The following is a 17,975-nucleotide window of genomic DNA, read 5'->3' as shown; positions in this document are numbered from 1 at the left end:
GTTTGATCCATATTTGTTGTACATTAAATTACCATAACGCAATATATCTAGGATGAATCGACGATATTAGTTACGGTGACGTGTTTAGAATTTTAATATTTTCTTCATGAATAAAATTGTATAAGATATTCTACAACATTTCATTTATCAAATCATCTTTTGATTAAACGCGAGAAAAGAACATCGGAATGGTAAATGAAACAAAATTTTGGGATGAAATTCGAAAAGACCTACCACGATATAAAAAGAGAAAACCCAGAGTTGTTCCTGCTTTCACCATTCAAGCTTTACAGGTAACACTTCAATATTCTAAACGTTATATTTATGTGAACTGATACTTGTATATAATATATTTAGGAAAACACTGTAGTTAAAAAACCTCCTCGATATGAATTGTATAAACCTCAACCACCTAAACCATCAACTTTTCGAAAATTCTATGAATGGGGCGTATTTCCAGTTGCATTGGAAAAGGATAAATATGGGACAAAACTTAGCTGGAAAGTTAACATTGAGGATTTAGATTTTCATCATTATTTACCGTTATTTTTTGATGGGTTAACGGAAACTGAACAACCGATTAAGTTTATAGTAGAACAGGGAATATCTGACATGTTAGAACACGGTGGTCCTAAAATTTTACCTGTTGTGCCACAATTAATAATTCCTATTAAAAGTGATTTTTCTTTTTATTCTAATAAAAGATTTTGCAAACTGTATAAAATTGTGTTTATACGATTTTATAAATTCTTGTTTATTGTAGAAGCCTTAAATACAAAAATGCCAGAAATTATGTGTACAACACTTAGAGCTCTTCAAAATCTTGTACGTTCAACAGATTGTGTTGGAGAAGCTTTAGTACCGTATTTTAGACAAATTTTACCAGTGCTTAATTTATTAAAAGATAGAAATGGTAAGATTTTAATCTATATTTATAATTTTATATAAAAATGATAAAAATTAAATTTGACATTCCAGTGAATCTTGGAGAAGGTATCGATTACTCACAACAAAAAGGTGAAAACGTCGCAGATATAATACAAGAAACTCTTGAATTACTTGAAATATATGGAGGTGAAGATGCTTTTATAAATATTAAATATATGATTCCTACATACGAATCTTGTATGATGAATTAAATAATACCTATTTATATTGTCCACTAATTATCTAGTAATGATTTTAAGATGTAAAACTCTAAAACTATAAAAAAATACATATTATCTTAAACATAATTGTTATTTATAAATATTATACAAAACATTATAAAGCATGGTAAATTATATAACACTCAATTATTCATACATAATGTTTGAATGCATGTTTCATTTCATTTCATTTACACTTTCCCAGCATCTTCCTTTAACGTTACCGTTCTGTTAAAAACGAGCTGTAAAAAGCGAATGAAATTAGTAAGAATAGTAATATTTAAATTTAGATACCACAGTTATAATTACTTTTTCTGATATTGTATCCGGATCTACAGAGAAAAAGCCAATACGTTCAAATTGAAATTTTTCAAAAACTTTCGCTGAACGTGCCAAACTTGCATCAATATATCCAACGATTTCTTTCTTACTCTGTGGATTAATATCACTCAAGAAACCGTTTGGTACTTCATTAGAATCTTCAGGATTTTTGTGTTTAAATCTGAAAATTGTATTATGAACAAATAGAACATTGTAATTATTAGATCAATAATAATAAATTATTACATTAACTCAATACTTACAAACGTTCATATAATCTAATGGATGCTAATATAGGATTTGATACCCAGTGTATAAAAGCTTTAGGCTTGTTAGTTTCAGAAATGGATTCTTGTGTAACAATCAAATTCACAATATTACCCATGTTATCTTTTTCAATTTTTTTGATCGTTAATACTATCCCTACATGCTTTAAACCAACAGATTGGTTTGGTGTTAAACGTCTAAAATCTTTTTCTGCTTTCTATAAATGCGTAATGACATCTTTAATAGAATGATAACAAATATTTTCTATCATATATTCGAACTGAAATAGCAATATATACCTCTTTGAAATCAGATGCCTCAATATATACAATTTCATCAAAGACAATCTCATGTTGTCCTTTATCTGGTTCATTAGGAAAGTTAGGAACTGTTAGTTTTATAGAATTTTCATGAGGAAAATTGCTAATGGTTACTTTTAATGGTTCTAGAACTGCCATATGTCGACTTGCAGTTACATTTAAAAAATCTCTCACAGATGCCTCTAAAACAGCTGGATCAACAATTACTTGAGCACCAGTCACACCCATTTGTGCACAAAAATTATTTATAGCATCAGGTGGAAAACCACGTCTGCGAAGAGCTGTTAATGTAAATAATCTACAAAAAATATATGTACAATAAGCATCAAAAATTTATATTTTCAAATGTATTAATGTAATGAATTTTTACATTAAAACATACCTTGGGTCATCCCAATCAGATACAATACCTTCATCAATCAACTTACTGATTTTTCTTTTAGAAACAACTGTATAGCATACATTTAATCTACCATACTCCCACTGCACAGGACAGTAAATATCTAAAGCATTACAAAGCCAATAATAAGATGATCTTCTTGACTGAAATTCTTTGGTGCAAAGAGAATGAGTTATATTTTCTATGCTGTCACATAAGCAATGTGTATAATCATAAGTTGGATAAATACACCATTTATCTCCTGTCCTATGATGAGGAACATATTTTATTCTATATGCAACTGGATCTTGTTTCCCTTCTTCTAATGTTACTTTCATTCTTAATGTAGCTTCACCTTCCTCAAGCAACCCATCCTTCATATCCTATATAGAAAATTATAGAGTTAATCAAGAAATTTTATGATATAACTTAAAATTTTGTACATACCCATAAAACATTTAAACCCATTAAAAACATTTAAATAATCAAAAATTTTAAGCTACAATAATTTATCTGAAATAAATAATTATTACATGAAATAATTGTAAACTCTCTGAAATAGGTCTATCACGCCAGGGACTTGGAGGTGGGTTGAAACCTTTTATTTCTTCACTAGACTGATGACAAACATATGCTAAATCCTTTTCAATGAGAACTATAGCCCATTCATACAACTGTTGAAAGTAATCGGAAGAATGAGTAATTTTAGCTGGTTTATACCCAAGCCATTCTACCATTTCACGAATACCAATAAAAAATTTCTCTTCTTCTTTTTCAGGATTTGTATCATCATAACGTAGATAACATATTCCATCATGGGCTGCTGCATACCTGCAATGGAATTATACTTGAAATATAATTTATATTACAGAAATTAAGAATCATATCTATAATAGGATACAGCTTACCCAAAATTAATATTAATTGCTTTTGCATGACCAATATGTAGAATTCCATTAGGTTCTGGTGGAAATCTAGTTATTACTTTGCCATCTGTTATTTTTAAATGTTCTTGAAGTAATTTGTGTGTATTTGGTGTTATAATATATCCTTCAGTTTTATAATTTTCGCCTGGTTTATGAAAATGAACTTTAGTTTTCATTAATTCACTTATTGTCTGAGCATCTGTTTTCTCATTTGTTGCTGTCACACCTTTTGGTTCCACTAAATAACAGTTAGGAAGCTTTTAAATAATGAATTATAATACATAAATTACATATAGATGAACATATTATTTGCATTAATACCATTTGATTTACCTTTTTCTTTTCCTGATTTTTGTGCTTTTGCTTGCTTTGCTGGTTTAGGTAGTGGTACAAGATCAGAGTCACATTTTGGACCTAACAAATCAAGCATTTGAACATTAAATTCATTTTTCACTGCTTTTCCATCAGCCCATTTTAGAGTATTACGTACATGTTGCATTAATGGACCAATATTAAAATGGTACCTGTAAAAACATTTTGTTTTGTAAAACTCATAAAATTCTTAACAATATGAATGCTAAATTTTCAATATTAATGTTAAAAATATAACATATATACCTTTTCTCTATTATTTCCACTTTATGTGTGCTTATTACTTTCTCAACTTCACGTTCTATTTCTTCTGGAGATATAACAATACCTATACCACATTCTTTCTCAAAAGCAGATACATTGACATATTCTTCTATATGATTAAGTAAATAATCTAACCCAGCATCTAATCTTTGAGTTGTATCTAATTTCTTTTCAGCTATGTATTTAGCAAGAAATGACAATTTATTTGCAATCTGATTCTTAATTTTCGAAGCAAGTTGATATAACAAAATTCCAATTTCTGATGTAATAATTCCATACTTATTAGCCTACAAAAAATAACACATGGTATAATCAGATATTACAAAGGTATACCATATGTAGCAATAATGCTTACATTTTGTTCAAATATAAACAAGTGAAAAGGTTTATAATATGTAATTCAAACTTATAAGATTACATCACTAAATAATAAAAAACGTAATTAAAAAGATATCTTGTATGTATAACTTACTAACCTCTATTATAGCAAGTTTCAAATTATTGGAAACTTGTTTGTTTTTTAGAGTTTCTTTAGCTTTTTGTTCACTTAAACCAATAGACTGAAATAATTTTACGTCGTCTTGTGAATCCATCATCATATTTTCTTCTTTTCTTCAATACGTAATTTAGTGTGATTTTGAAGCCGGGAATTAAGACATATGTGTACAAGATACTTGGTAAAATTACTTGGTAAATACGTGGATTTTAAAGCAATAATGTGATAAGGAATATAATCTTTTCCAAGGAAATTATTATATCTTTCTACATATTAAATCTCGTATATTTATCGTTATGCTTATGTTTTACAACCAATCAATTACATTTAAGATTTTTACATTTTATTAATTAAAAAATATGATAAAAAATTTATATATATACAAATTTTATATAAGGATTATATTAAATTACTTTAATATTAAATAATGAAATCAATAAATTAATAAATTGACAAACTTTAAAAATATAAAATTTATTTTGCAGAAATATCCTAATCAACTATCATAAAATTACTAAATTTTTAATAGATAGGTACAATATGTTTTACTTTCGATAAGATACCTATATTATCTTAAATGTCAAATTGATAGTATTCTTCATTGAAAAATTTTATATAACTGATATTTATTATTTTAAAAATAATACAAATTTAACACATGTTTTAATTAATTAAAAGTTAATATTTGGTTATGTTACACATATATTTGTGTACAATTAAAACTAATTGCTTTTCAACAGATACACAAAATGTGACATTTTAAATTATTATTTATAAATAAAATACATATATGTACATACACATATACAAAAAGTAGTTAAAAATGAATGAAAGCGATGATGATGATTTACAGTTATGTCCTACGACACTTGCTGCCTTAAAAGAGTTTCTTAAAGAAAAGGAAGAAAGAGAAAATCAGTTAAAACATACTTTAGAAAATCAACATTTAGATGTCTCTTTTGATGAGAATTGGGTAAGTTAATTTTTACTAAATAGATTAGTAGTCCTTCTTAACAATTCATATTTATTTGTAAATTTGTAATTTGTGAAATAGTTTATTAATTAATTTTATATTTTATGATTAAGATGTTTAATGATTTAATAATTTGAATTTTAGCAATTAAGTCAGTTTTGGTATGATGACAAAACAACAGATACTCTTGTAAAAGGTGCTATAGGGTGTACAGAGTCTGATGGAAAAATTGCATTAATATCATGCCCTACACTTTATAGTAAACTGAAAAAAACTTCTGGTGAACGAAAAGGTTTGAAAATATGTTATTTGTAATTTCATGATTTATGTAATATCAAATATGTTATTGTTATTATTAATATTAATTATTTATTTACAGTCACCCTTTTTGAGTATGATGAACGTTTTAAAGCATATGGTTCAGATTTTGTACCATACAATTATAAATTTCCTTTAAATATACCTGGAGATATGTCAAACTTTTATGATTTAGTGATAGCTGATCCACCATTTCTTTCTGATGAATGTTTAACAAAAACTGCCCTTACAATAAAATTCTTAGCCAAAAAGGATATTGTACTTTGTACAGGTACTTTTCATAATCAATAATCAATTTTTTATTTCTTAATTACTTTTATTCTTACATTGCAGGTGCTATTATGAGCGATTTGGCAGAGAGATTATTGAATGTTAAAATTTGCAACTTTGTACCTCAACATCGAAATAATCTTGCAAATGAATTTTACTGTTATTCAAATTTCGATTTTGATAAAATGTTACAATAAAACTGTGTAATAAAGAAATTGTACACATATAAAATTTTAGCGTTCTATGTTACCTGGTATTACTAACTTAACTCAATATAAAAAGAAATTTAAATTTACGATTATTCGTTATTTTCAAATTTCATATATATTTTTTTGAGCTTATGTTACTTCCGGTATATTAAATACAATTTTTAATGTTTCTCGTATACGAATATTATCGAATATTTAATGAAAATATTTTTCTACCTAATCAAGTAATTTTCAGTATTGTAAAGAAAATTTTTATATAAATTTAATTCCTTTTAATTAGGAAGTGAAAGATATTGGTAATACTGATACATTTGTAACATATTCGAATAAAATAATAAAATTTGATAATTTAGTTTACAATTTACTACATATTAGTTATTTTACAATGTCTACTATAAAATATGCTCTACTTTTGTTTTATATATACTAATATATAAAGTAGCAATCAATATATGGTCATAACAATAATCAGATAGAAATAAAATTTTTTTCAGTTTCTGAATTTAAACTCCCTAGACAGAAAAATATAATCTCTAGGTAAACAGATGTGAAAAGAAGACACGCGATGGAAAGCGTAAATATTTACATTTCTTGAGTGTTTGTGAGAGTAATTTTTATTTATAATCATGATAGACGGAAACATTTCCATGGAGGAGGATACAGAATTACGAGATTTGGTGGTACAAACACTTGAAAACAATGGTGTTCTTGCAAAAGTCCGGGTATGATAAAAATTTTTCTAAGAACTATATTTTTTTTATAGGTTATGTAGATCACATCAAAGAACTTTCTCCCATCAAAATTATATTTTTTGTCGTAGTATTGATTTAACAATTTTTTATAATGTTTATAGGCGGAACTCAGGGCAAGTGTTTTCTTAGCTCTAGAAGAACAAGAATCTGTAATGGTATGTTCTACAGTAGATAAATGCAAACAATTTTTTTTATATATTCATGCACAAAAGTTGTTCTTTTACATCATTTTAAATCATAGCTGGTAATAATAAAATGTACAAAATAACAAAAGTAAATAACAAACTTGAATTAATAAGAGTTGCAATTAAATTTCAAAATTATATAATATTTGTCAAAGTCAACAAAATTATTTTGGATTAATTAATTTTGATCATAATTTTGATGTCCATCAGTAACAGTAAATAGAAGAATGTATTTTGTTGCTCCAGCACTACAGCATCTGTGTGTATGCATAGTTTGTCATAGTTTATTTTTACATTATTTAAATAAATGTTCATTCCTATATAGATTTATAAATAGCAAATATACATTTGATATATATTAAAGTAAATAACAACATCAGACAATGTTATAATTATAGTTTTCATCATGTAAATTAAATATTTCAGAACCCTGAACCACTTCTCAATAAAACTGTAAAACAGTACCTGGCTAATTCAGAGGGAAAATTATTGTTTTCCTTGGTTAGGGAGTTCCTAGAGTATTTTGGTCTTGATTATACAATATCTGTATATGATCCAGAAACTTATTTTGGAAAAGAATATAATTATGTTGGAAGAAATAAATTATGTGAAGAATTAGGTATTGAATCCAATGAGCCATTGCTTGGAGAAATTTTAAAAAATAGCATGAACAGTGCCTTTAATAACACACAGAAGGTATGTAGGTTAAGATTGTAAGATAAAATATTATAAATATTTTAAAAAATTAATTACCCAGAAATAAAACTGTTACAATTACGAATATTTTTATAGAATGAAACTGACAGCAAATTTAGTACAACTGAAACTACAACAAATATTGCTAATGCCACATTTGAAATTTCCATTCCAAAAGTATTAAATAATGAAACTACATCATTGTCAAATGATAATGATGTATCGGATAAATTAGAAAGCATTTCACAGCAAAGTCCAAAACTTCCAATAAATGTGACAATAACTGATAAGAGAAATAAAGAAACATCTGTTCATGTTTCAATAGATGATTTAAAGTGTGAGATGCAAAATGATTCTCTCAGGAATAGTACAACTTCTGAATACAATGAAAAGAACGATGGAATTGATAGCAAAGGGAACAATAGTATGAATTTTGATACACTCCCTAAAAGTCCAAATGGCACAAGTACAGTGATGAATCATACAACAAAGGAGACTGAGATAGATACACTCATTCAAACAAGTTTACTAAATAAAACCGAGCCTTTAATTAAGTTTGATGAATCTATAGTTACTGAAATGCAAACAAATCAAAATGAAGATATAAGTAAGCAAAATAATATAAATAGTTTGGAATTACAAATAGTAAATAATATACAAAACAGAAAACCAGTTAATACTGGAAACAGTTTTGGAAAAACTGTATACTTCGAAGAAATTATTGTTGACGGAAAAAGAGAAAATATTAATGATATACGTAATACTGATACCTTTTTACAAGATTTACCATCTTTAGATAAAAAATCACATTCTATACTTAGCGATCTCCCACCATTAAATAGTAAAAAAACTAATATTAATGATTTGAAGGAATTAATGGATATTGGGCTTGGTATGTTGTTGCATATCTTTGAAACATATTTCTCATAATCTTTGTATCATAAACATAATATTTTCAGGAACTGATGGTATAGATAATTATGAAGAAGATTTTGTTTCATCTGCGTCTGGTAGTGCTTATGATCAAAGTCCTTCGAAGGATCCTGAAAAATCAAATAGTCCAATAAAATTACAAACGAAAAAACAAGATAAAATTCACAGTACTAATAGCGAGGACATAAGTGAAGAAATTGAAGATATAAATGATATACTAAGCAGCACATCATGTGTAAGTAAATTTTATATGAATTTAGATGCATTTTTTGATACATAATTTTCCATATAAAGATGGTTTTACATATATATATACATTTTTTTTGAGTATTGCATGTATAATTCCATTTTAGCTTGAAGATATAAACATGGATAAAAACATGTCAAATTTTGCAACGGGTATTACAGCAAATTGTGCAAAGGAACTGTAATTCATAAATTGCACTAGTGAATTACTGTAAGAACTAAAATGTTATTTCATTTAGAGCATTGATATTCAATATCCTCCTATGTCAGGGCATCAAGTATATTAATGCAAATTGCTATGAATTCATGAATTTGCAAAATTATTTTGGTTTCTAACATGGCACTGCCGTTTGTGGCTCAATACTTATAAGTTCCCTACAAAAAAACGTAGAAGGGAAATGTCTGAATATATATTTATAAATGTTATATTTTCACTACTTTGTAAGAACTTTTTGTCAAAAATGTATTTTTATAAATCATGAATTTCATTTTAACAGTATTTAAGAAAAATAATTTTTAAACAAAAAATATTCTACGAAGGATATTATATTGGTTATGACATGAGAAAACTCAACTTTTTATAAAAATATTACACAAATTTTATTAAAAAAGATGAGATGTTATAAACTGATAAACTGCCATTACTCTCTGCTATTATTGTAATAAAGTGTTAAATTATATTTTTAGTAATTGAGAATATTAAAAATAAGAATCATATAAAAGTTCCATTAAAAATTTTTTATAAAATACACGTTGTAAACATATTTATAATTTTATAATGTAATAAGAAGTAGTTACTTAAAAATTCAAAAATTAAGTTGATATCAAAAACAAAGAAACACTATTTAATTAAAGTGAATATACTATTAAATCATCTTTTTAAGTTATGATACATTATTAACTAAATTAGAAGAGTAATATTAAAACTCTTGCTTGTAAGCTTTCAGACAAACTGCCTTCTACGTTATTCTGTAAATATGTCTAGTATTATTACTTATAAAGCCAATTATCTCAATGTTAAAATATCTTAAAAAATGAAAAGTAATCAGTTACATTAATGGTTGTTGAATACTTAGTTATATCTTTCTGAAAAAATTTTGTAGCAATTTTGTTATGTTTATCAAAATAATTCCTGTGTCTGATTTTATGACTGAAGTATCATTACCTCATTTAACTAAAGTTACTGGTATAGTATTGATAGCAATATCAGTAAATCATCCGTCTAAAAATGGATTGCCTAAAAAATATATAAAATTATTTTTCTTCAAAGATAATGGTGCTAAATGCATAAAACGAAAAGTATTTATAAAAGTTGAAGTTGATATTCAATGAAAGATTAGGTGCTTATATGTTTTCTTGCATCCATGAATCGTAATATTTAAATAACTAATGAGAGCTTTAGACTAAGTAATTCAATTTTTGGGCAATCCAATACCTTGATAAACATATTGTTATAAATATACTATGCCCCAAATAAGATGCAATAACTAAGTACAATTCATAATGGATCAACTGGATGCTTGACAAATCAAAATCTGTTTGTACAGCCTGCTTCCTTCACAAAACTTTGAGTAGCACACAATTACTGTAATGTCATCAATAGTAAATATTGTAAATGATTCAAACAAAGAGATTTCATAGTTGATTAATACGCCTTAGAATTTTAATTGTATAACAAGAGTTTATTTATAATAATATTATAATTATGTCATTAACTTATTCTACATACCACATAACTCTAGTTCTACAGAAAATTGCTGTTCTTATTATAAAGATATCTAAGATATACACATAAATAAACATATTATTTTTAGTAAAACAAAATACTGTTATAACATATTTTATTTTTCATCTTTTTTTTATAACACATATTAAAAAATAAGTTGTTTATTTAGAAATTATACCATTAATCATATAAATCATTTGAATGAAGTAAAATCTTTACTTTTACAGTATTAAGTATAATGAAATCCCTTAGTTTGAATCAGCTTTTATTTCTATGTATATATTAAAGCAGGTGTGTTCCTGACCAATCAACGTGGTTACATTTTAATATTGATATAACATATAATTTTATAAAAACAATTTCAGGATGATACTGAACATTCCTACACTTTATAGAATGTAAAATATAGATACATTCCATTGTTATTAAGATTATTGCACTTTTGTTGTATTGTTAGCATTAGTAAAGAAATTTACATAAGTATTTTTCACCATAAATTATAAGAGAGAAGAAGAGAGAGAGTAATTTAAGAAATGTTTCACAACTTATCACAGTATATCGACAAATTTTATTTCACATTCTGATGAAACTAGAAAGTGTTTTTGTGTAAGCATTTCTATTGCAGGGTACACAAACATTTTTATATTTATGTAGTTTTGGAAATGATTTCAATTAATCCTAAGCTGATTAATATGAAATCTCACATTTCATATGCGTTTTGGTATATATGGAAGTCTTGTTATATATATATAAATATATATATATAGGATGAATTAATAAGAATTCTTACCTGAAATGCCTCATTATTATTAAAGGATATCTCATATGAAATGCATAGTAGAGTCAAAGGATCCAATTAATGTATTTTAACTTCCTTATACCCCCTCAAAGGCAATGTATTTCATATGAAACACTTTTTAATCAAATCAACGGACATCAGGATATTTCAGATAACAATTTTCATTGGTTCACTCTGTATATAAATACTTCTTTCTTTTTCCCTTTGGAAAATTCATAACATGAATACATAATCTTTTATTTTCTATACCAAACATATAAGTAAGTACAGTATAAAAGAGGTTGAAAAGATATATTTTTTAAAATTAGAAGAAATATTAATGAATTTCTTTTTTATACACATATATATCTACACCTATATACACATATCTTTGCAGCTGTTTTTTGATAACAAAAAGATATGTATAACTAATAACATCGATTTGTTATGTTACAAACTGTCTGTATTGATCTGTATATATGATAATGGCATATAATGCACTGGTATGCAAATTAATTATAGATTTTGCAAACATTGATATGAAATAGTTGTAATTATTGTTATTTACTAATTTATATTATCAAATTGAACAGATGAAGTATTAATAAACCACTCACAATATTTTTTCATACAGTTCTAGAGATTTATTTTTGTAACCACGTTGAAGTATTGGTAGCTATATTGTGCCTTTTAGTGTGTATGAATAAGAAACAATGCAAATACATACTATGGAATTGCGGGATTTACAAAATACCTAAGTTACTTATTTATGATTTTGAAGTACGATGTAACAATATTCATGTATATGTTATTTATTTTATAAAGATTTTTCTCTTTTGCAATTGCTGTGTATTTTACACCTTATAATCAATCCTAGCTTATACTTCATCATACTTATTTAACAAAATTTTATATTTTTAAGTATTTATTAATTTTTCTGTAACTCTGGGAGAGATTATCTATAGATATATTAACAGATATATGAAAGATGGGAAAAAAGTACATTAAATAAATGAGACGCAAATTATAAATTTATGCATCTTTATTTATTTGTTAACGTTTTAGAAATACAGGTGGCAGTGTAATGTCACTGTGTAATATTAAAATTGGGTTTCTAACTTTTAAAATGTTACAAATGTAAAAATCTATTCTGTCTTGAAACTTAATCAGAAGTAATGACATTATATACAAAATTATTCAATATTTATAAATGACATAGATTTGCTAATAAATATACATAATAATTACAGTTATAATATTTCCTAAACAATATTTGAAAAATAGTTGGTATACAATTACACAATGTACAACCAGAAACAATTTATTTAACAATTTGTACTGTTACATTCTGTCATGCTCTCTCTGTATTCGAGCACTGTACGTTTTTGATACAAGATGAAATGCATCCATATATCGATCCATACACATTGCTACACATTTCTGTAAGTAAATTAAAATTACTTACATTGTTATATTAATATTAATGAAAATGTGCACTTACATCAAATATACATTAATATATTTTATATTCTATGAGGTCTTATAACAATTTTTATTCTTATATTTTATCTTTGTTTACATTTATATATAGTATAATTCAATATATTTAATATAATTTCCACATATTGTTTATATAAATATTCACAATATTTATATAACATCATTAAATAGTTTTTTTATTATTCGTATTTAATAAAATATTTGCTATATCTTTTCTACGTCTGCTTAAATAATATTTACTTAATAGTGATATAAAAAATATTACATTTAAATTTATTTTATACTTTTAAGGCTTCGAACACGATAGGTTACATTTTATACTAAGGTTACGTTCTACAAACAAAAGAGGTTACCTGTTCGGTATTATCCAGAGAAGTACCGGGCCTAATCACGCATTTTTTAAAGCATTTTTCTGACATTTTCTGAAAATACGAAACCAGGTGATATATGTTATTCATTCATTTTAAATTTGCAAATGTATTTCTACAATCGTACCGAAAGCATTTCTTGTGCATTTGCAACGGCAACTTCTTGTTTAATTTGTTGCATAAGATCACTCTTTTCTTTATCAGTCAGGGATTCAGATGTAAGTGAATTCATATTTACAGTAAAGTATTAAGTGTTTCTTCAATGTAATAATAGCAAAATCAAAAACCACTTTGCTCCCGTTTGTTAAATCCAAACTACTATGTTCTTACCGGTTCGATCGATAAACCGGAAGCACGTGAAACTGCATCTTAAAAGGTCGTTTACAAATTTACAATTCTGAAATGTTGAACGAATTAATGTTTGTAATGCATTTGTATATATATTAATGTATATATTATATTAAAAGATATTTAGTTATTATGCATTCATTAATGTTTTTTTATCTTTATGCATATCTACTATAATCGCGGTGTTACGAAACTATTAGGATGAATTCTAATTTAAATGTTATTCTCATTTCAAAGAATTGGAACACATGAACTGTATACACTAGAGATTAGTAAGGATATCGCCGATGAGCATAGAAGAAATTGAGTCAAAAGTATGCTCCACGAATTACCGTCCCTAGCGATCAAACGGCCAAACTATATGCATGTTTCTTCTTCCGGTTCTTTCGATGGGAAAAACGTGCGTAATGTGTACTTACGTACATAGCATGGAAATGCATGACAATGGAAAGCAGAGTGTATGATCTAGGTATGATTCGTGGTGAGATTGGCAGTACTGTTTTTAAGTCAATTAACGGGCGCATCAACCTGAGTTGAATAGAAAATTGAAACATTACAAAATGCTGTCTAGTAAAATATATATATTGTTTAAAAAATATATCAGTAAACATGACACAATATATAGTTTATAATGGTGTACTTTTAAAATTCCTGTTATTACTTTATAATTCTACATATCATTCTGTCCAAGATGGAAAACGATATTAATAAAAATGAACGATTGAAACTACATGTTGAAAGCCGGAACAATGTTATTTCTGAATTACAATGTGCATATGCGAAATATTCGTACCGTAACTCATGCGAATTAGGTTGTTTGATAAATGTTATCTTTATTCAATAATTATTTAATATAATTCATCTTTATGCTAATAAATTTGATGACTACCTAATAATAATTATTGAATAATTATGTTCAACGCAATTAATAAAATATTAATAAACTTTTTTATAAATAATTATTGATGCACAGGAAATTTTACAAGTAGTTTATCAGAAACAGATGGAAAATTGTATTCTTCTATCGTCGAGGATCTTTTAATAGAAATGAATGGAAGGGAATTAAAAAAATTTAGTGATAGTAATAATACAAGCTGTTGTCGGTGTAGACATTTGTTGAATATTCCTCGAGATCTTATTCAAACTTCTGAGAAGATATCGGATTATACGGGAGAATGTGTGGATGATTTAAATTTTGTGCAAAGTATGGTCTGGTTAAAGTCAGCCACAATGTTTATGAAAACTATTTCCGTCGAGCAATTTCATTCGGTATTTTATAAACAATGGAAGAACACAGGTAATGATACAAGAACTCGATATTTAATATTTTTAACAGATATCTTTTTTAATATATTAAATTATTTCATTTATTTCATTATTTAGTTCGAAGTAGTCAAATTTCAATTGGAATTTATTACAGATTATTTAAGTATTTGTTTCAAATAACTTCATGTGAATTTGTATCTTCAAACGGCTAGTTAATATGTTGTAGTAAAATAATAAAAATAAAATTCCTATTTAAGGGTATACTACATTTTTTCTAGGAAAAGATTTTAATCTTTATAGTCAAAACTTAATGTCTGATATTGAAGAGGACGATCATAAAAATTTGAGCAATTCATTAAATGATGATCAACAGAATGATACAAATTTCGACATTGATTCAGAGTATATTAGTAATACTGATCCGTCACGCGATGTACACAATGAAAAACATAACACATTGCAACCTTATCACCAACAAATAAATCAAGAAATTGGAATTTTCACTGAAAAAGGAGTCAGCCCCTCCGTTTTTACTTCTTCTCAAAGTCTTGATAGATTCTTCAATGTACAACCTTGCATGCATCAAGATATTACTATGAAAAATTATATCATTCAAGATTCAGACGAAGAGTGCTCTTCTGTTTCTGACCTAATTAAAGATTCTCTGGAGAGTCAAAATACTAATAACATAGTACGAAACGAGAAAGATAAAACATTACTCGAAGAAAGCGATTTTATCAAGGAAAAATCGGCAGAATTATTTTCCGAGGACAGCGATGTTTTAACGAGAACTTTATTCGGAACGAGAGATGATCTAACTGTTGCTTCAGACGATAACGATCTTTCAGACATTATTTTATCTAACAAAAATTATTCATCATATAAACAGAATTGTAGTCAGTTAAGAGAACAATTAATTTCAAAATCGAATAAGCAGATAGTGAAACCATTGACACAAACTTGTGATTCGAATTTTTTCAATGAAAGTCCCATAATTTCACCGAATCGGATTAATAACACATGCTCGCTTCAAGAAGACAGCGCTTACGATACTTATCAATTAAGCGCAGAATGGTTACCAACGACGAATTGCATTTATAATGAAGATATTAGTATCTCGCCTAGTCAAAAAATTGCTAATATTACTCCTTATGAAAAAAAAGATATCGTGAATTACACGCATGATCTGGAGTCTCTTACCATAGATATGACACAGAAAAATTGGACTTCCAAACAAAATTTATCTTGTTCGCAACAAGAAAACGATAAAAACACAAACGATGACGGTGAAGAATTGTGCGTGCAAAATAGACAAAGATATAAAAATTTGATCGAAGATGCAGAATACGAAAGAAGTAGCAGCAAGAGAAAGAAATTAAAATCTGTCCATGAAACGACTGTATCTAAGGCTACCAAAAAAGAAGAGAAGAAAATTTCTTCGAAATGGTTGAAATTTACGCTTGATACTCTAAATGTGGACGACATTGCTTTTAAGTCGATAAAGGCGATTCTTATGGTTCTCCAAAATGAGAGAATAGCGAAACAATATATGAGAAAAAGATGTTGGAAAGATACTTTAGAAGAACAGGCTGTAAACGCGATATTGGATTACTGTGACGTTTCTGAAGCTGAAAATAAAACTAATGAGTATACGCAAGAAATTGTGCAGGTAGTGACTGATATCCTGGATAAGAGTATAGGAACTAGTGAGTTTAACAAGGTAAATTATAATATATATAATTTCTATTATGGATACAATACATAAAATTAGCTATATTTATTAACTTTTAATAATAATTTTTAATGCGCAATTGCTAATGTTAAATTGAATGCTATAGCGCGTATTGCATAATACATGTTAGATATACTTGTAAGTATAATATATGCACAGACATTTAAGGAATAGAATATGTCAATTCCTTGTCGTTAGAGATAAGAGGAGAAGTAAAAGTTGAACATAAAAATTATAGCCATAATAAATGGGTAAAGTTATTAGTCATAATACAAGGAAATTATGATAGTAGCTTTTAAAAAATGCATTGTTTTAAAATACAAAACACATCTTTACACTTTGTTAGAATTGGAGATATTCCTAAAAATTTTTTAAATGTTTATATGGTAATATTTAGACACGAAATTATTCTCTTATTTAATGTCATGTTTTTTTTATTTAGGTTACAATACTGACTCATCAGATCTCCATTATTTTACAATTATGCAGTTCTATGAAAGTTTGTGTCGAAATAATAAATTACTTAACTGCAAAACTAAAATCTTACGGAAATATTTTAATCTCTCTGATAAATAACAAAAAGGCCGATGTACATAGTGTAATAAATCAATTACATATTATCTTTTATACTTTAAATTTTTGCTTACAAAAATATCGAGCAGTTTTCTGTAATAAAGAAAATAATCAACTTGAAAAAGAAGAAGTAATACCACCTGTCGTCGATTTATGGAAAAAACAACTGAATTTCGAAGGTATAATAGTAAAGGATAGTATACAGACAAGGGAACGAAGGTGGTTAATGATTTTGGATGATTTTGCAGTAATTGCTATAGAAAATTTTGTTCAATTTGCAAAAAAAGCGCAAAAATTAGTCAATTTATTGACGTATGAATAAATGATTTCGTTTTAAGTGCACCATTTTAAACGTAATTTTAGTATATTGAGATATATACCAGGTACTAAATATCATATTCTATATGTATATAAAAGTCTTATAATATTTTGTATATAGTAAATACATTTTAAATATTAAAGCATTAAGTATGTTCTTTATTTGTTTTATACAATTTTCATTAAAATTTCACAACTATTTGTAAATTATAATATCTACGTACTCAATATATCATATTTTATATATTCCAATTACCTATACAATGACTATATTACTATAAACTGTTATTA

General features: G+C 26.5%; 6 protein-coding genes across 8 annotated transcripts; 4 read left to right on the top strand and 2 right to left on the bottom strand.

The window, feature by feature from the left end:
• Positions 1-9: 9 nt before the first annotated feature.
• On the top strand, positions 10-1,155 carry LOC117153983 (parkin coregulated gene protein homolog). Of its 2 annotated transcripts, XM_033328554.2 has the most exons (4): positions 10-293; positions 358-676; positions 764-913; positions 979-1,155. In XM_033328554.2, exons 1-4 carry the CDS (start codon positions 189-191, stop codon positions 1,137-1,139), a joined length of 735 nt encoding a protein of 244 aa, XP_033184445.1. In that variant the 5' UTR covers positions 10-188; the 3' UTR covers positions 1,140-1,155. The 2 variants fall into 2 exon arrangements, with proteins under 2 accessions (XP_033184445.1, XP_076473617.1); XM_076617502.1 differs by having other exon boundaries at positions 358-913.
• Positions 1,156-1,220: 65 nt separating this feature from the next.
• GlnRS (Glutaminyl-tRNA synthetase) lies at positions 1,221-4,605 on the bottom strand. Its single transcript, XM_033328553.2, has 10 exons — positions 4,474-4,605; positions 3,980-4,284; positions 3,695-3,885; positions 3,344-3,599; positions 2,969-3,266; positions 2,439-2,818; positions 2,036-2,354; positions 1,733-1,953; positions 1,458-1,650; positions 1,221-1,390 (listed from the first exon to the last, which is right to left on the bottom strand). Exons 1-10 carry the CDS (start codon positions 4,594-4,596, stop codon positions 1,340-1,342), a joined length of 2,337 nt encoding a protein of 778 aa, XP_033184444.2. The 5' UTR covers positions 4,597-4,605; the 3' UTR covers positions 1,221-1,339.
• On the top strand, positions 4,551-6,285 carry LOC117153984 (EEF1A lysine methyltransferase 1). 2 transcript variants are annotated; one of them, XM_033328555.2, is made up of 6 exons: positions 4,624-4,687; positions 4,979-5,026; positions 5,234-5,466; positions 5,611-5,758; positions 5,846-6,055; positions 6,118-6,285. In XM_033328555.2, exons 3-6 carry the CDS (start codon positions 5,317-5,319, stop codon positions 6,249-6,251), a joined length of 642 nt encoding a protein of 213 aa, XP_033184446.1. In that variant the 5' UTR covers positions 4,624-4,687; positions 4,979-5,026; positions 5,234-5,316; the 3' UTR covers positions 6,252-6,285. The 2 variants fall into 2 exon arrangements, with proteins under 2 accessions (XP_033184448.1, XP_033184446.1); XM_033328557.2 differs by lacking the exon at positions 4,979-5,026 and having other exon boundaries at positions 4,551-4,687.
• Positions 6,286-6,812: 527 nt separating this feature from the next.
• On the top strand, positions 6,813-12,421 carry LOC117153942 (uncharacterized). The gene is made up of 6 exons (XM_033328466.2): positions 6,813-6,985; positions 7,117-7,170; positions 7,627-7,896; positions 7,993-8,788; positions 8,856-9,064; positions 9,183-12,421. The coding sequence occupies exons 1-6, from the start codon at positions 6,890-6,892 to the stop codon at positions 9,258-9,260; spliced, it is 1,503 nt and encodes a 500-aa protein (XP_033184357.1). The 5' UTR covers positions 6,813-6,889; the 3' UTR covers positions 9,261-12,421.
• Positions 12,422-12,884: 463 nt separating this feature from the next.
• Positions 12,885-14,240, bottom strand: LOC117153946 (mitochondrial import inner membrane translocase subunit Tim13). The gene is made up of 4 exons (XM_033328476.2): positions 14,128-14,240; positions 13,575-13,844; positions 13,433-13,501; positions 12,885-13,019 (listed from the first exon to the last, which is right to left on the bottom strand). Exons 2-4 carry the CDS (start codon positions 13,677-13,679, stop codon positions 12,921-12,923), a joined length of 273 nt encoding a protein of 90 aa, XP_033184367.1. The 5' UTR covers positions 13,680-13,844; positions 14,128-14,240; the 3' UTR covers positions 12,885-12,920.
• Positions 14,241-14,773: 533 nt separating this feature from the next.
• On the top strand, positions 14,774-17,848 carry LOC117153941 (uncharacterized). The gene is made up of 3 exons (XM_033328465.2): positions 14,774-15,092; positions 15,340-16,781; positions 17,236-17,848. The coding sequence occupies exons 1-3, from the start codon at positions 14,843-14,845 to the stop codon at positions 17,686-17,688; spliced, it is 2,145 nt and encodes a 714-aa protein (XP_033184356.2). The 5' UTR covers positions 14,774-14,842; the 3' UTR covers positions 17,689-17,848.
• The last annotated feature ends 127 nt before the right edge of the window (positions 17,849-17,975 follow it).

The sequence above is a fragment of the Bombus vancouverensis genome, chromosome 3 (assembly GCF_051014615.1).
Source record: "Bombus vancouverensis nearcticus chromosome 3, iyBomVanc1_principal, whole genome shotgun sequence".
NCBI lineage: Eukaryota > Metazoa > Arthropoda > Insecta > Hymenoptera > Apidae > Bombus > Bombus vancouverensis.
The sequence above is the reverse complement of the archived record's forward strand: the minus strand, read 5'-3'. Positions and strand labels throughout refer to the sequence as shown.

Coding starts and splice junctions, on each gene's coding strand:
- LOC117153983 (XM_076617502.1), top strand. CDS start 189: ATGGTAAATGAAACAAAATTTTGGGATGAAATTCGAAAAGACCTACCA. Junction 294..357: donor TCACCATTCAAGCTTTACAG/GTAACACTTCAA, acceptor TAATATATTTAG/GAAAACACTGTAGTTAAAAA. Junction 914..978: donor TTTATTAAAAGATAGAAATG/GTAAGATTTTAA, acceptor TTGACATTCCAG/TGAATCTTGGAGAAGGTATC.
- LOC117153941 (XM_033328465.2), top strand. CDS start 14,843: ATGAATGGAAGGGAATTAAAAAAATTTAGTGATAGTAATAATACAAGC. Junction 15,093..15,339: donor TAAACAATGGAAGAACACAG/GTAATGATACAA, acceptor CATTTTTTCTAG/GAAAAGATTTTAATCTTTAT. Junction 16,782..17,235: donor GAACTAGTGAGTTTAACAAG/GTAAATTATAAT, acceptor TTTTTTATTTAG/GTTACAATACTGACTCATCA.
- GlnRS (XM_033328553.2), bottom strand. CDS start 4,596: ATGATGATGGATTCACAAGACGACGTAAAATTATTTCAGTCTATTGGT. Junction 2,819..2,968: donor AGAGTTTACAATTATTTCAT/GTAATAATTATT, acceptor TTTTCTATATAG/GATATGAAGGATGGGTTGCT. Junction 1,651..1,732: donor ATTAGATTATATGAACGTTT/GTAAGTATTGAG, acceptor TACAATTTTCAG/ATTTAAACACAAAAATCCTG.
- LOC117153942 (XM_033328466.2), top strand. CDS start 6,890: ATGATAGACGGAAACATTTCCATGGAGGAGGATACAGAATTACGAGAT. Junction 7,171..7,626: donor AAGAACAAGAATCTGTAATG/GTATGTTCTACA, acceptor TAAATATTTCAG/AACCCTGAACCACTTCTCAA. Junction 9,065..9,182: donor TACTAAGCAGCACATCATGT/GTAAGTAAATTT, acceptor ATTCCATTTTAG/CTTGAAGATATAAACATGGA.
- LOC117153984 (XM_033328557.2), top strand. CDS start 5,317: ATGAATGAAAGCGATGATGATGATTTACAGTTATGTCCTACGACACTT. Junction 5,467..5,610: donor TCTCTTTTGATGAGAATTGG/GTAAGTTAATTT, acceptor TTTGAATTTTAG/CAATTAAGTCAGTTTTGGTA. Junction 6,056..6,117: donor GGATATTGTACTTTGTACAG/GTACTTTTCATA, acceptor CTTACATTGCAG/GTGCTATTATGAGCGATTTG.
- LOC117153946 (XM_033328476.2), bottom strand. CDS start 13,679: ATGAATTCACTTACATCTGAATCCCTGACTGATAAAGAAAAGAGTGAT. Junction 13,502..13,574: donor ATGCACAAGAAATGCTTTCG/GTACGATTGTAG, acceptor TCGTATTTTCAG/AAAATGTCAGAAAAATGCTT. Junction 13,020..13,432: donor CTCTGGATAATACCGAACAG/GTAACCTCTTTT, acceptor ATTTACTTACAG/AAATGTGTAGCAATGTGTAT.